Here is a 16,429-nt window from a genome sequence, read left to right as displayed (position 1 = left end):
TGGCTTACCTACAGTATAGCTTTTGGTCCCTGTAAAGCTAGGATACAGCCTTAAACATTTTTTTAAACATCGCCATAGAAAAACTGTTTGGCTGGTTTGTTCCATAAAGAACCTACAACATCTAAAGAACCAACAGGTTCTTAGTAGTGGGAAAATGTATGAAAAATGGTAATTTGGGGAATGGTTCTTTGTGGAACCAAAAATGGTTATGGCATCGCTGTATAAGAACCTGTTAAGCACCTTAATTTTGTATGGTACATCAAAACTCTACACAAGTCACACACAAAATGAAGGTGCTTAAGAGGTTCTTCTGAGCGATGCTATAGAATAAAAAAAGTTTCTTCTATGGCATCATGATATAACTCATGACTCATAATATAATTTACATTTCTCATTTTCAAAATCACATAAATCACCTGTATATATATATCATAGCTCATAATATCATACACTATTAAAAATAAAGGTGCTTAAATGAGTAGCTCACCTGCAGAATGAAAACTGTCATCATTTACTTTTCATTTCAAACCTGAATTTTCATTTTGAAGGTGAACTACTCTTTTAAAAGATTTTTCACAGTGATGCCATAAAAATATTTTGGGTTCCACAAAAAAAACATTCAGTCATAGGTTCTTTAAAGAACCATCTTTTTCTTACCTTTTTATAATCTGAAGAACTTTTTTTCACCACAAAGAACCTTTTGTGAAACAGAGGTTAAAGGTTCAAGGTTTCTTATGGAAACAAAAGGTTCTTCTATGGCATCGAAGAACCTTTTGAAGGACTTTTGTGTGTAGGTAAAGTTAACTTTATATTTTCTCTCTTCACTTTAAGGGTGTTGGTGTAAAAAACTGTAATTTTACAGAAATGTACTGTTTTGTTTTTACAGATTTTTCACAGATTTTTCAAATCTTACAGAAAATTACAGAAAAAGATGAAATTTACGAAAATATGTAATATTACATGAAAAAGTTTAGTTTAGTTTATTCAAATATTGACAGGCAGGACACTACTGGCACAACATCCTGAAATAAGTCAAAGAGTGGTGATGAACTGTCCGTAAGTAATTTGGTAAACGTACGTTTTGTTGCCTCATCACGGCTCTCACTCAGTAATGGAAATGTGGCAGTTCAGAGACCATTTATCTGGCAACAATGTTTTAGGATCCTCTCTCATCAGAGAGATTCTTGGGTAGTCCACCCAAGACTGTGATAACATATTCAAGAACTGGTCTAATAAAAGTCAAGTAAATATGTGATAGAACATCATATCGAAGACCTGCTTCTTTTGCAACACGGGGATAATAGATTCTAGGGCACACTTTCATAATCATGTACTTGAATCAGAAGTAACTCTAGTCTAAACTAGATTTGAGGTTGCTTCCGCAATAATGTTTCTCCATGTTTTTGGCAAGCATCAAGCTTCATAATATTTCTGAGCAGCTAGACTGGTCAGAGCAGTCTCAAAAAGAAATTTGGACTCAACATGTTTAAATATCAGTGCATTTATTTTTTCAATTTCACGACAGTAGACAGCTATTCAAAAAGCCATTTTTTGTGCGCCTTCATGGGTTTTGACAGTTGTACACCAACTACTGCAGGGAAATAAAAACTCATGACGGATGTTGTTAATTTATACATAAAAGGGATTATTTGTGGCATCTGCAAGAAAATGTTGACATGTACTTATTTATTTAGCCAACTGATAAATAGTGGAATTGTATTTTAAACAAGTGGTCCCAATGTAGGCTAATTGTAGTAAAGTCAGTTAAAGTCAAAAGACACATTCTGTCTTCATAGTACTGCTATTGTTCTATATTAAATGTTTGCTAGAATAAAAATATTGTTTATGTAATTTCTTATTTAATGATGTAGTTGAATATAAAGCAATGTAAATAAACTAAAGTTAAACATTTCACTCAAGACTCTTTATTTTGTACTGATATTGTTCTATATTGGTCCAGTATTGCACAATTTTGAGAAATGCTTGCTAGAATTAAAATATGTTTAATGTATTGTTTTAATTATAGATGTTGTTGAATATAAAGCAGCGTATATAAACTAAACTAAAATGAAACATTTCACTTAAGACTCTTGCTTGGTTAACAAAGTTCCCATACTGAAATAAAAAAACTAAGTGGTGTAAAAAGGATGAATACATTAGAAAGTACTACACAATTCTAATAAACATACAGTGCATGCTTTCACAGTAAACTCAAATAAATGTTTTTCCAAACTCCATTGTTTATAAAGCAATGACATTCTGTAAGCATTATTATTTCTCTGCTGCTCTTCACACTGTGAACCACCTGATCCTGCTCTCCACTCTCTCCAAACTGGGCATCTCTGCACTCAACTGGCTTAATCAGTTAACTTATCTCACAGGCAGATCCTTTGAGGTATCCTGGATCCTCAACTATAACACCCACCCAATCTGCGAGGAACCTGGGGGTAATGCTCGACGACCAGCTGAAATTCACCTCCGACATTGCAGCAATCACTCGAACTTGCAGGTACACTATGTGCTCTACAACATCAGGAAAATCAGGCCGTTCCTGTCGTAGCATGCCTCAGCTCCTAGTCCAAGCTCTGGTCATATCAAGACTGGACTACTGCAATTCTCTACTGGCCGGCCTTCCAACCAATGTAGTAAAGCCCTTGCAAATGATCCAGAATGGAGCTGCACGTCTACTTTTCAATCAGCCTATAAGAACCCATGTAACACCCCTCCTGAATACACTTCACTGGCTGCCAGTTGCCGCCTGCATCAAGTTTAAATCTCTGACACTGGCCTTCGGAACGATAACGGCAAAATCGCCCATTTACCTTAACTCACTGCTACAGGTAGATCCCCTACAGTCATCTTCAGCATGAAAATGAGTGACGCCTAGTTGTTCCATCACAGCAAGGCACCTTATCGTTTGCAAAACCTTTGCTCGTTCGGTTCCCCTATGGTGGAATGACCTTCCAGCATCCTTCACAACTTTCAAAAAACAACTCAAAACATACCTGTTCAGTATTTATTTGACTAACCAATAGCTATCTGACTGTCTGTCTGTCCAAAAAAAAATTGTTCATTCTCTCCTTTGCTTATATTAGTAACATGGCCTTGTAAACTTAACTTAAATAAATTGCTAAATAACTTTTGCACGACAAACGTTTACTTGAATTGGGTGAATGTTTTGTCTCGTTACACAGACTGCAATACTTGTGCGCCATCTGCTGGACAAAACCCACATTGCAGAGTTGCAAATAGAGTCTTAACATTTTCAGCAATCCCAAAAGTCACCCTAAGAGAGCACAACTGCTATTACACAGAATACAGCAGTTTAAAAATTACAATAGTAAGCCAGTTAAAAACAAACAACAACATTTCTAATAACATTGTGATAGATTATCTCTAGAATACTTTAAAATAAAGGACAGTAAACATACATTTTCGATGAATACTTGGAAATTAATTAACAATAAATATGCCTGTTCTAATTATATTATCACAATTAATACTTAAAAACATACTGGATTTAAAAGAATTTGGTTTGTTGAAATAGATTACATATTTGGAGTAATATCGGCATGTAAACCCAGTAGAATAAAAGGTGAATCTGAGTTAAAACCATAAAAAAAAGAATTTAAATAGAATACTAAGAGATAAATTGATTTGTTATGGAATGGCATTAAAATCTTCATGGAGATGCAGCAGGATTGGGTTTATTTTCTGTCAGACAGGTCACATTGCATTCATGTTCTTGACTGTAGTAAAACATGAAGAGCTTCTTCCAGCCCATGGCCTTTACCAGCAACTCCATGTCTTCAGTTATCACGTCAAAATAACTCAGCATGGTCTTTTTCCAAAACTCATCTGAGTTACACAGCTAGACACACACACACACACACACACACACACAATAATATAGAAACATAACACAAACTGTACAAAATAAAGCGTAATTGTGAAGTTTTCTGGCAGCCAAGTGGAAATAAGTCAGAGGGCCAAACAATTTGTGGTATCACTCATGTTTGTGTCACAAACGGGCTTTAATACCTCTTGAAACTTTAACAATGCTCTACACAAGAACAATGGTAGGAACGCTGAGTCTTACAATCACTTTTGATAATAACAAATGTTCAAAATGTAGTTTAAAGTGTTGAATAATGTTGTTACCTTCCTAAACCTGCTTGAAGTTTGGCTGATGTGACCGATATCCTGGAGGGGCAGGTATGAAAGGATGTTAAGGAGTAGCTGGTCAGGTAACCGCACCAGATATTCAAAATGTCCTCGGCACAGAGACAATGTGTATTCCAAACTTTTGGGTCCAAACACAACATCTAACTGCTCTATAATGAGGAACATAATGATTTTCTTATGAAGCTGCAATTACAAGCCACTACAATATATAACAAGTTTCATTGGGAGCTGGAAAATAACTCTGTAATACTCTGGAATGTTGTATCCTCTACAAATTCAATGTGGGACTGTTTTATCTCTCCTGGTGGTGTCCCTCTGAACACACCCCGGATTGAAATCTTCCACCACCTCCATATAACCTTTTGGAATAGTAAAAATATATTAATAAAAAATAAAAAAACACAGCTATGTTTTACTGTCAACCATTTAAAAACTTAAATAAATCAAGAATATTTTGAGTTACATCAAAATTCCCCATCTTGTTTCATTTATATTGAAGTGATGAAGTATGTGTCCATTTGCATTTTAATTATTAAATTCCTTGCACTTTTGAATACTGCTATACCTCCTTTTGTGTGATAACAAGTTGGTAGAAGTCTTTAGAGGGAGATGGACCTTGTCCATAGGTTTCAAACAGTATTTCATCCAGCAGAAACGCCATTTTTGGACGCTCGGCGGTTGCCATGACAACGGCGAAGTCCACACCGTTCCTGTACCTTTCGTTATATATATATATGTATTTCGATTAGTTTGTGACATAAACACATACAGCTATATAATTAGCTTAACGTTTTTAAACAAACGTTTATAAACATTTGTGTGACGTTGGCTGAGGTGGTGGTGGGGGGTTCACGACCTGGCGGATTGATATGAAATCCTGACGTATGTTACTAATGGACTAGCGTTATATTCCTAAAAGTAAGGTTGATGTTGCCACATCCTCGTCAGAATTAATCTTGAATGGGGTGATTACGGTCGTCAAGACGATTGTTAAGGCAAGGCTTTGCTGTTGCCGTAGCTGCTGTTTTTTGTTGTTGCGGGAAGTAGTGCGGCGGCGGAAGCAGCGAGAGCAGTGTGAGCTGATGTGATTCGGCAGTTCGCAGGTCGCTCAGCTGATGAAGGTAAAGCTGCTGCCGCTGCTGCACTGTGTCTATCAGCTACTACAACACTGCAACAAATAGGTAATTACAACATATAAAATACACACATGTACGTTAAACTTCAATGCCAGGGAGACTTCTTGCATCTTATGCGCATCGGAGCCCTTAGTGTGACTCGGCTGTCGCGTAATATGAGTGAGAAAAGCCAGACGAAAAAGAAAATATGGTTTCCAGTTGTCATCTCTTGAGCCCTTTCCTGCCGTCCTATTTGTGTGCTCGAAACAAAAAGAACACTTTTTGGGGATTCCGCTGTTGTTTCAGAAATCATAAAATATTGGAATCTTGTTTAATGACGTTAATTGACCGCGAAAGCGAACTGAGACCTAACATTATTTATATCCCCATTGAAATAAATATGCAATATTATAAGTAAGCATCAGCTGAGAGAACACCAATAATACATAGCAGTTTAACGAATATATTATCACATTTGGAGTGCGTCTTGTTAATATTTTAATGGATGGTTATGTATAAAGCTGTGCTAAAAATAGTACTAATGAGTCACCAATTTGAAAGGAAATTATAAATGAATCCAAGTTTGTCTAATGTTACTTATTTTTGTATATTGTGTAACGTCAATTACGTCTGATTGAAATAGAGAAAGTTTTCGTGCATGATGAGTGTTTTTTCTACTTGAGCCACCCAGGCCTGTTTAGGTTAAATGTTGCCTGATGTAGTTTGCTGGTGGTGGTAGTTTGTGGTAGTTTGTTTACGTCTTCAGTCAGTCACTCTGACCTAATCTTGCCCGCATACACGTCGACAGGAGACCGGCTTTGCTCTCAAGCTTTACCATATGTAGGCCAATTACTGACAACAACGGTACAGACGTTATATTTTTCAATATATATAAGTGTATTGTTCATATTGTGTAGTGTTTTGTTTTCGTTGTTGTAAATAAGTCTTCTCATTTCTTGATTATTGCTTGTCACGCTTCGTTCCTTCAACAGATTAGCATCGGTTAGCCATGCAAACGCATTAGCATAAAAGACAGATTACTTAACATTTAAACGGGACGTTTTTTCAACACGAGAAACTACGTTTAAACTGTAAATTGGTGGTAGATGTGTAGTTGGATAATGGGTAGTTAGATACAGTTAAGTGTTTATCTAATTTAGCATGGCTAGCACGGTGGCTATACGTTAGCTGAACGCGATTACCAGTTTCTCTCAGTGAAGATTTTTATGTAATTCACAACAAGTCATTCTACAATCTGTTTCCTGCTATGTGGTGCTTCACACATTAGTACATTTCAAGTTTGTATATATTTTGTAGACCTCTATTACATTATGCTTCGGATTAGCAAAAGCCACAATGAAGGGCCAGAAAACGCGAGACCGGTGTGTAGGGCCTCTTCCTGACAAAATCTATTTATCATACTATTTTGTTTATTCGTCAGGAAATAAACCATTATATCTATTCTTGATATGATGTCTCAGATGGTTTACTCGTGTAAATACCCAGAAAGCGAATTTCGGTTGATAGGTGTTTGTTTCACGGACTGTACAAAATAAACAAAAGGATCTGCTCAGGCCTGTGTTGGTGAACGGCCTTCATAATCATGTCGTATTTTCATGTCAACAGTCCAAATGCATATATAAGCACTAATAACTGGTGGAAAACGTCATCAAAAACGATTTCGATTGGAATTAACGTTATGGTTTCATGTGTTGTTATCGACATAATACGGGATTAAATCCTTAATCATCGTGCGATCAATTCATAATGTCTTCTGGGAAGTAATAGTCCCAGTGATGTGAAATGGGTGATTTTGACATGTTTTGGGCCTGTTCGTGGATTGGTGATGGAAATGGGAGATTTGCTTATGCTTCTTTGTGAATGTTTACGGGTTGCTCGATATCTAAAACTTTGAATGTCATGGACGTGGCTTGCATGAGTGCAGTGCTGTCGTTATAAAGAAAATGAAGGCCTATGAGCGAGCCTGGATGTATAGTAATCAGCACGTTAGGTCTAGATGTCAATCTTTATTCTGCTTATTAACTCCGTTTTAAAATCAAGTATTCTGTCTACCAAGATAGCATTGTGGGTGTCCGTCGCGCTTCGCAGGTTTGGTTCGTCAGTGCGTATTTATTTGCTGTATTGAATGCACAATACAGCAGAACATTCTCCTAGAAAACGGGTGCATTATGGATGTTATTATTACTTTAAAACGACATGTCAAAGCGAGTCATCAACATGTCCAAAGGTATAATATAAAATCAGTAGGAACGCTTTAATCTTTTTACATCTAGTGGTAACCATACTAATATCTAATCATCTGAATAGGGATTATACGATAAATACATTTTAAATTAGTGGCAAGATTATTAATAGATTATTAAAGATTATGTTTTGTTAGGCTAAAGTATGTGTAAGTAAATCTGATCAGAACCTCGATGGTAATGTATAAAAAAGACTTCTAGGGCTCATACAGCAGTACTGTGAACCTTTTTATTATTCCTTATAATGTTTCTCATTTCTTTAGTTTAAAATTATATTCTGTCTTTTTAGTTTATATTGGATACCAAAGAAGAATGACATTTAGTAGTGGTTTAAACTATATTCCTAAACAAAATGGCTTCCTCTTAGTCTGCAGTTGTAATTGGATCCCTCTGTGATACTGATTTGTATTTTTATCATTTAAAGAAATTGCCCATTTTATGAAGAGACTAAAATAAACCTTTTCTCAACCCTTCCCTGCTCCCTGTTCCCGTTATTGCCCACGTTCTTGTCACCCTAGGCTGCTGGTTGGGGTATTTACACATGGCTGGTAAGTTCCCAAAGCGTCTGCTGTCATTTACATGCTGATGATAGGAGTCCAGGGTGAGGCAGTTGGTCTTGAAAAGATGTTTGCACCATGTCCTATATAAAGTAGATTTTTAGTTTGTTTAACTTATCTGCCAGAATGGTGTATATTGTGTGGTGTAGGTCTGTAGAATTTAGATTTGGTGTAAAGAGTTGGAAAAACATTAATGTTTTAGAATTCCGAAAAACAAAATTAGGGTGGTCCTTTGTTTTGCTTTTGTGTTTTACAGAATTTCCAAATTGTTATTGGGTTTTACAGAATTCCCGTCCTGTTGGGTTAAGAATGTGCTGCACAGTATACTAGCTAATTGAGCCATTATTCCTGAAAAATGACACCCATTAGGGCTGTAGCTATCAATTATTTAAGCAATCGAGTATTCTATCGATTTATTCCATCGATTAGTTGAGTATTCGGAGAGCAATGCTAAATATTAGGGATGCACGTTATTATCGGCAGATAATGGCTTATAAATTAATTATCGGCATCAGCCGGATACAAAAAATAACGCTGATATGCCTCGCCGATAGGAAGCTGTGTTTATTTATATGCGTTTGCGTCAATTTGCTTGTTTGTGCTACAGCGAGCATGTCGGTGCTGTATTATTTTGGGTGGCAGGGTTTAAATTAGGGATGGGCATTTTTCAAGTTAATATTTGAACTCATGAAAAACGAATATTCGTATATTTGTTAATTTAAAATAAGTTAAAAATTACGTAATTTGTTAAGTGTAGAAAATACATAAAAACTGCATTTAAACCTACACGCAATGGGATAATGCAAAAAGAACAAAACGCAACGTACAGTGAGTATATTGACAGTCTGTGTTATATAATAATATTGTTTATTTTGTTTTACATGTTCTTAATAAGAAAAACAAGCATATAGGCTAGGTCTATTTTACTCTAGTGAAAGTCTGTTCAACAAGCTGACAGCGGAGAAACCGGGCTGATATTCTCTAACTCCCGGTAACAAAACCCAGATCTGACAAGAATATCTGGCTTTATTGTTTATAATTTTGATAACTAATCAATTAAACGAGCTTGATGCCTCCAAGCCGACTGTTAAGATCCTAAAAAAATACCCCGCAACAAAGACGGAGCAATTATAGTGATATAGATATTTCCTTATCAGCACCACATAGCCTATAAATATTGTTTTCTTTGTCTTTCACGGCAAGTGTCTTACTTGTTTAGCTTTGCATTTGCATCAATACATAAGGTAGGACATTTTATTTCAACTAAGGTAAGGAATCACAGTGCATTTTAAAATAAACCAAAAAGCATCCGTGCAAATTTATTTACAGGCTGTAACTTGAAGGCGACGACCCTATTTGAACTTTTAGGTATGGAAAGGGTGCCAGTCTTATGTTAATGCCTAATTGATTAACATTAGTTGCAGTGAAATGTAGCCTACATTTTCATGTTTCAAGTTGTTAATGAACGAATATGAATTTACTTTGAACAACCACTAAGAACAAGTTACGGTAATAAATGAATTATTGTTAATCATTTAATATTACATTGGTATTTTTATACCTAATGTAAGAAATGCTAACAAATTCTGTGGCTCACAAGTTTTGAAACATTTTAATATGGTGATGTGAGCCGAGCTTAACACACGATCCGGGCATCCGATGTGTTAACTTAAAATAATTAAACTAGCTTGCAATCTGAGTGAACAAATTATTATTTTTATTTTCTGTATATTATAAAATCATTACAGTGAGAACTCTATAGGTCTCCTGTAGCAGTATCTTAACCTTGTGGTGACGCAGTTTTATTCTTATGAAAAATAAGAATATTCAAATCGCATTTTTATTATTCGAATAGTTATTGTGGATGGAATATTGGAATATTAAAACATTGGTAGACATCCCTAGAAAATGGGCCTATGCCGTCCGAGGCTGAGGCACGTATAGCACATATAGGCATGGTAGTCTCGCTCTGCTCTTTGTCAGTGTGCGGCTCTTGCGGCACTCCTTCGTGCCCCGGTTTTGTTCTCACGTTTAAGTTTTAAGAATTTACTTTATCAGTGTATTCGTTTACATTGATAATTGTGGAAAAAATGATCTAAATACAACATAGTAATCTAATATTTGTAAAAGCAGCAGATTCCCACATTAACCGAGTGCGCAAATAAATACATCTCTTTGCGCGTTAGCAGCGCACAGCCTATTTGATTAACATTTTTAACTAAAACAGAGTAAAAAAAAGTTTAATCCTGTCCATCGGGAGTAGACTCACGGGTGCTTATCAACTGTGTACTCTGCCATTTTGTAGTCTCCATTTCAAAGACACCATTGCATAAGCGAGTCTGTGATCTCTTTAACCTCTGCTCTTGTTGCTTCTTTAATTAATATGCACCAAATTCATTTTCCAAAAGTTTTTAAAATTATTTAGTTTATCCTCATTTCAAAGTGTGAGAAGGGTCACTGAAGGGACCGGGCTATGACCCCTTGTTTTTTTCCACTGGCTCATTGCTGTTGCTTATTTCTTTCCAGCTTATGCAATGGTGTCTTAAATTTGCAACCAGAGCACCTTGGTTGCTCTGTCCAGCACCTGGTGCTTTTAGCGGCGTAAAAACGCCCTAGTGGATATACAGCATATATCAGTATCGGCATCGGCTATCGTCTTAATTGAGGTGGAAATTATCGGCATATAGTATAGCTGCAAAAATCTAATATTGTGTATCACTACTAAATATAGAAGAGGAAATAAGACAGGTCTCTTAAAATGAACAACTAATTTGTTTCCTTTTTAGAAAAAAAAATTTGATTGCTGAAATTGCATTCTTTAATATCTGTGAAAACGAAACCCATTTAATACATGCATTGAGATATTACAGTCAAAATGCAATATTTTCCAAATGGATAAATTAGAAACATAAATAAAAATAGAAATAAAATTCAAAGGTAACTTACGGTTTACCCAAATTGGTTAAATCTCTTTTTTACTATTAAATAGTAATATATTTGTCCACATAAAACTACTGTAATTAAATGGACTTTATTTTGAAAGGTCATCAAAAGACACTTATTTTTTAGTGTGTGTTCGATAGCTTCACTTCACATAGCTTCACTCTGTAAAATGTTCTGAAATAAACTCTGAGCTACTCTGGCATTGAAGTTCATGTGTTCATGTCCTCCTACTGCGCAGAACATACATATATGCCGCACTGTACAGCCCTGTTAGATGTGCATGGATTTAAACAGCCACAATGACCGCTTTTAGCCTTTGGATCATACCTACTGTAAACATTATGGGACACGCGCTAGTCAGACAGGATAAACTTTTAAGGACTGAAGTCCTTAAAGTTTAGTTTAAAGAAAAGGAACGTACCAAGCACAATGTTCTTTCACCATTATCTCTCTTACACAACATACAGTGTTTGTCACAGTCTCGTGGTTGTCAGAGCAGAAATGAAATCCTCTGCCCTCTGTATATTTTTCTGTAATTTATTCTGGAGCTTCTTCTGTGTTTACATAACATGTGCAGAGTTTAGCGGGCTGTGCGTCAGTAATAATGGTCCTAGGCGTACACAGTGCTCCGTGTGTACTGTAGTTAAAGGGATTAAACAGTGATTTTTTGTTTTCAAATTACTCGAGAAATCGGTTCAGCCCTACACCCAATTTCACATTATAGAAGTCCTGGCCAACATTGTTTTTTCTTGACTGTTCTGTTGTGTTAAAACGTGTCGATTTTAACAGGTAAAGTGCCAGATTTAGTAAACAGGGCAAAATAGCCCAAGAGCAGAATGAGAGTGAAATTTTCTGCAGGTGATTTACTAAAAAACACAGGCTCAATGTCTCATTCCCATAATAACCAACATAATATACTAAGACCAGCTCAAATTAACACAGGGTTTAGGACATGCTTTCTTGGGCTTTAAATAAATACATAAAAATGCGAAGCGGTGAGTATTTCAGTGAGAGCATTTATTCAGTTTCAAACTTAATATATAGTCATGTTGTAATGCACTATAGTTTCTCTTATGTGTCAGGGTTACTTTTACTTCTCATTTGAAGGGTCTCTCGGCAGCATTCAGGATCAGTTTTAGTTTTTTGGCATGTGATTGTTAGCATCATCTCCCAAGCCTAAATTCTGTGGTGTTACGAGAAGTACAGTAATCAAAGCAAATTTGTGACTGTATTTGTGACATTACGCTACTATTGTGGCTAGGGATGTGCATTTTCCACAAAAATAACATTCGGATATTTTAGCTCATAAGAAACGAATATTCAAATATTTGTTCATTTAAATTAAGTTTAATCAGGCATACATTATTTTCAGTAAAACATATTTTTTTCTTCATTTCTGAACAAGCTTATCAGGGTATATAAAACAAGCTTAAAAAAAAAACTCCAATACATATAGCAGGCTGCCACTTCATTTTTTTAAAGAACGACATATAGCTTTAACTTTAACATTATGCTTTAAACTCAGTCGGCATATCTTATCTTGTTTTACATGTTCTTCTGGATGAAACTTAGCATGTCGACATGATCGGGTGAAAGTCAGCTTTTTAGTCTATTAACGATAAGCCCAGCTGCAGAGAAAACACGCTCTGCCCGCACAGATGTCGCTGGGATACACAAATAACGGTGCGCTAAGCGACTAAGCTTAGTGAAGCGCATCGTGTTTTTGTTCCACCAATGGATTGGATCCTCATCTGGGGGAATGCATGGCTCCAGCAAGAATTGTTCCCACTCGTCTCGGCTAGACTCTTTGTAATCATCGCCGAAGAACTGGCTCAGTCTTTTCCAACGAGGCTGCATTGCCTCATCCTCTCCATCTCCATCTTCCGGCAGTCGCGAATGCTGTGATGGGTAGCTGTCCTTCTTCATTCGTTGGGTCAATAATTACGTTTTGGTGTTTGGACTTCCTCATTGAAGTGGTGCTATGATGATAACTTAGTTTCGACTGACAAATTTTTCACATGACATGTTGATCATTTTGAACAAAGTAGTTCCAAACACTGCCCTACGCTTACAGGTCGAGGACGCCATTTTGTCATTAAATGCGTGCTCCACCCAGTGCACATGCGTATAACTTTTAGTATTAGTTTGCGTCGTTGGCCAGCAGAGGAATATTTTAGCAAAATTCAAATAGCGATTTTATTATTCGAATAAGTACTGCACATCGAATATTTAAATTTTCGAATATTCGTGCACACCCCTAATGGTGGCGCTGTATCGCAATTAGGTACAATGATGCGCTGCTTCAAGAAAATGAACTGCAGTTTTCCAAAGATTTTTCCTCCGTTCTGTTGTGACTGGTTAGGTGAGTATTACTTGTTTTGCACCCTAATACGTTTTTAAAGACTTTCAAACTATACATTTCATTAAATGTTATGTTTTTAATTTAGCAGATATGGCTTGTAAAATCACAGATTAGTCTGTTAGCAGTCGGATCACGAGGGCAGGTAAACAGTGCAGACAGCAAGAGGCTAACTTTATTCCAGTCTGTAGTCATAAATATGCTGTAATTTGCTTTAACATAATATATTTGGATATTTTGTCTTTCAGTTTCGCTTAACGAATAACCAATAATACAGAATAAACCGCTGCCTGTCGCTTATCTACTGTCGCTGAATGTCTGAAAAAATTTCCATGTTTGTTAAATACAGTGTGGTGACCGACGAAGGTGTGGTTATTTGAGCTATATGATAACACATTAAGAAGTTAAGAGACTAAATGGCCTCCGCTCGCAAAATTGACCTTGTCTCACATCCTGTCATCGTCTTTTTCCACGTTCGCTGTTCACGTTCGGTATAAATTAGAGTTTGAGTAAAACTGTGTGCAATGCTTACAGTAGAAATTCACAGATTTTACGCAGCGGGATGTACAAGGGCAGTTATAAATATTGTTGCTTATTAAATCTAATCTATCAAATTTGAAAAGCGGGAAGTAAATAAATTGTTACTGATGAGATGCGGGAAATTGGTAAGGTCTGAAAAGTAATGCAGAACCAGAAGATTTGGCCTTGGACTACAAGGAGTATTTGAGGAGATTTTGTAAAATGAAAAATAGGAGACTTAAATGTTCTGCTGTTGGTTGTGAACTGTGTAGATAAGAAATTAGCCTAACTACAATGGTCTCCAATCTACATATTGTTGGTTGAAAAAATGAAAACTTATAAGTAGAAAAAAATTCAAATCACGATTTTTTCCAGATAGATCACGATTTACGATTTTTTCGCGGTTCTTCTTCAAGTTGGTTTTAAGACTATTTTGCAAATTAAAGGGGCTTCAATACAGCCAAACTAAGTCCCCATATAAAAATATACTCTTTACCATTTATATTTTGAAAAATATTTTAATCAAGTTAATATTTAATGCAAGTGCAAGACCATAAATCAGCTGTTAGCAAAAAACTTGACATTTTGAATTTTGTTTTTCATCTTGTTGCGGCACTCGGAGTAAAGCTGTGGAATGGGCGTGGAGGATAAATATTTTTGGCTGGGTATTTCGTAACGTGGATCTACGACTTTGAGCAGTTTTTTAAAGCCCTCATTTTCCACAGTCTTTATGGGAATCATGTCTTTGGCCAGGTAAAATGCGACCGCGTCAGTGACATCTTTCCAGCGCTTGATCATTCTGTCATACGGATACGGAGTTCCTTTCTCAAATGGTTCTTTCGCTAAAGTCGTTGTTTAAGCCTTTTAGTTTCCGTATGCTTGGTTGTACCTGATTTACTCGCGTGGGATCCCTTTATAATTTGACTGTCGGCATACTCTTTCAGTCCCTTTTATTTTGAGGTGGTTAAAAAGGTTCGTTGTGTTGCCTTACGACGCTCGAATCTTATCATTGCCACATTTGCAAATAACTGTTGTTTGGGCCGTGTCAGTTGGGGAAAACCCAAACCATTTCAATATTACTGATGTAGAATTTTTTTTAGGGACCAAGTCCTCCGTGTTTCCCTCCATCGTCACTTAATCTTACTGAATTCACAAGCAACGTATACGAGCTTGTTAACATGGCGCAATCTATCGCAAGTATGTTGACGAATTCTATAGAACACTACTATATAGGACGATTTAACGATTTTCCCGAAAAACTGGATCGTGCAGTCATTTTAATCGTTCACGATCTAATATCGTCATATCGCACACCCCTACTTATAAGTAAAAGGCTTATAAATTAAAAGCTTACCAGGGTTGAGAACCGCTGCTCTAGAGCAAAGGTGTCAAACTCAGTTCATGGAGGGTCGCAGCTCTGCACAGTTTAGCTCCAACCAGTTTAGCTCCAAACTAATCAAACACACCTGATTCAACTAATCAACATCTTCAGGATGCTAAACTGTGCAGAGCTGTGTTTTGACACAGTGAGTTTGACAGCCCTGCTCCAGAGTTTAATGCTATTTTCCTTTGAGGGTCCATGTTTAGTGGCAAGAGCTTACATATTTAACATGACATCTTTGATCTAAGAAGAATATATTTAGGTTAGGTGTCCATAAATTCAGGTCACAAGTGCCTTTCTCCCGGTTGATACTGAATAAATGTTGCATTGCAGTGCATTATTTGTGATGTATTGACAAGTAGCTCTAGAGTAGCCAAAGCAGGCCATTTTGAGCCTGGGTTTCACATAAGCTTTTTTCATATTGTTTGGGTTTGCATGTTTTAATTGAGGAACGAGTGAAAATTAACCACATGGTGTAAGATGAGACCTAACTTTAAAGTGTAAATAATTAAAAACTGTTAAGGTCCTACTTTGGTTTATGGAGTGTTAGTACATCGATCAGCATCAAGCGCTCATAATGCTAGGACATTTCCTTGTAAAATATGAGCATGCACATTTATACCAACAAAAAAAACAGCTGTGTGATTGATCAAGGAAAATATATTAAAGCCATAAAGATTTTAGACCAGAATCCACTATTTGGAATTATGTGCTTTAGGAACTCTTAGACAGTGTTAACTAACAACAAGTTTACGTACATACATTGTGTAAAAACAATTTCATTTTCTAGTAGGGCTGTTCTGATACCGATACTAGTATCAGAAATGCCACCGATACCACATAAAAATCTGGTATCGGTGACTAAATAAAAACAAATTACATATTTTAACTTAATTTAAATAAACGAATATTTGAATATTCGTTTTTATTAGCTCACCTATTCAAATATAAAATTATTGAAAATGCCCATCCCTAGTGCTAGCAGTATGTACACTGTTTGGCAGTATTTCATAGTGGACCTACCAGCCAGTAAAACTGCCACTTAAGAAAAATAAAATAATTTTACATTCCAATGTCTGTCCGATAATACGAAATATTCTAGTTTA

General features: G+C 36.2%; 2 protein-coding genes across 10 annotated transcripts in view; one reads left to right on the top strand and one right to left on the bottom strand.

Moving 5' to 3' along the window:
* Positions 1–3,002: 3,002 nt before the first annotated feature.
* fbxo36a (F-box protein 36a) lies at positions 3,003–5,202 on the bottom strand. 2 transcript variants are annotated; one of them, XM_056765560.1, is made up of 5 exons: positions 5,042–5,202; positions 4,751–4,901; positions 4,436–4,544; positions 4,162–4,334; positions 3,003–3,871 (listed from the first exon to the last, which is right to left on the bottom strand). In XM_056765560.1, exons 2-5 carry the CDS (start codon positions 4,868–4,870, stop codon positions 3,683–3,685), a joined length of 591 nt encoding a protein of 196 aa, XP_056621538.1. In that variant the 5' UTR covers positions 4,871–4,901; positions 5,042–5,202; the 3' UTR covers positions 3,003–3,682. The 2 variants fall into 2 exon arrangements, with proteins under 2 accessions (XP_056621538.1, XP_056621537.1); XM_056765559.1 differs by having other exon boundaries at positions 4,999–5,125.
* A 34-nt stretch (positions 5,203–5,236) lies between these two features.
* Positions 5,237–16,429, top strand: part of trip12 (thyroid hormone receptor interactor 12) — a 47,110-nt gene continuing 35,917 nt past the window's right edge. For 5 of the 8 annotated variants that reach the window (XM_056765557.1, XM_056765556.1, XM_056765555.1 and 2 more), the window contains exon 1: positions 5,237–5,366. The gene's annotated coding sequence lies outside the window, so the exon portion shown is untranslated. Of the gene's footprint in view, positions 5,367–6,045; positions 6,165–8,082; positions 8,113–16,429 lie in introns of those variants that run through there. The other 3 variants (XM_056765552.1, XM_056765553.1, XM_056765551.1) reach the window with 3 other exon arrangements.

The sequence above is a fragment of the Triplophysa dalaica genome, chromosome 14 (assembly GCF_015846415.1).
Source record: "Triplophysa dalaica isolate WHDGS20190420 chromosome 14, ASM1584641v1, whole genome shotgun sequence".
NCBI classification, from domain to species: Eukaryota; Metazoa; Chordata; class Actinopteri; order Cypriniformes; family Nemacheilidae; genus Triplophysa; species Triplophysa dalaica.
The sequence above is the reverse complement of the archived record's forward strand: the minus strand, read 5'-3'. Positions and strand labels throughout refer to the sequence as shown.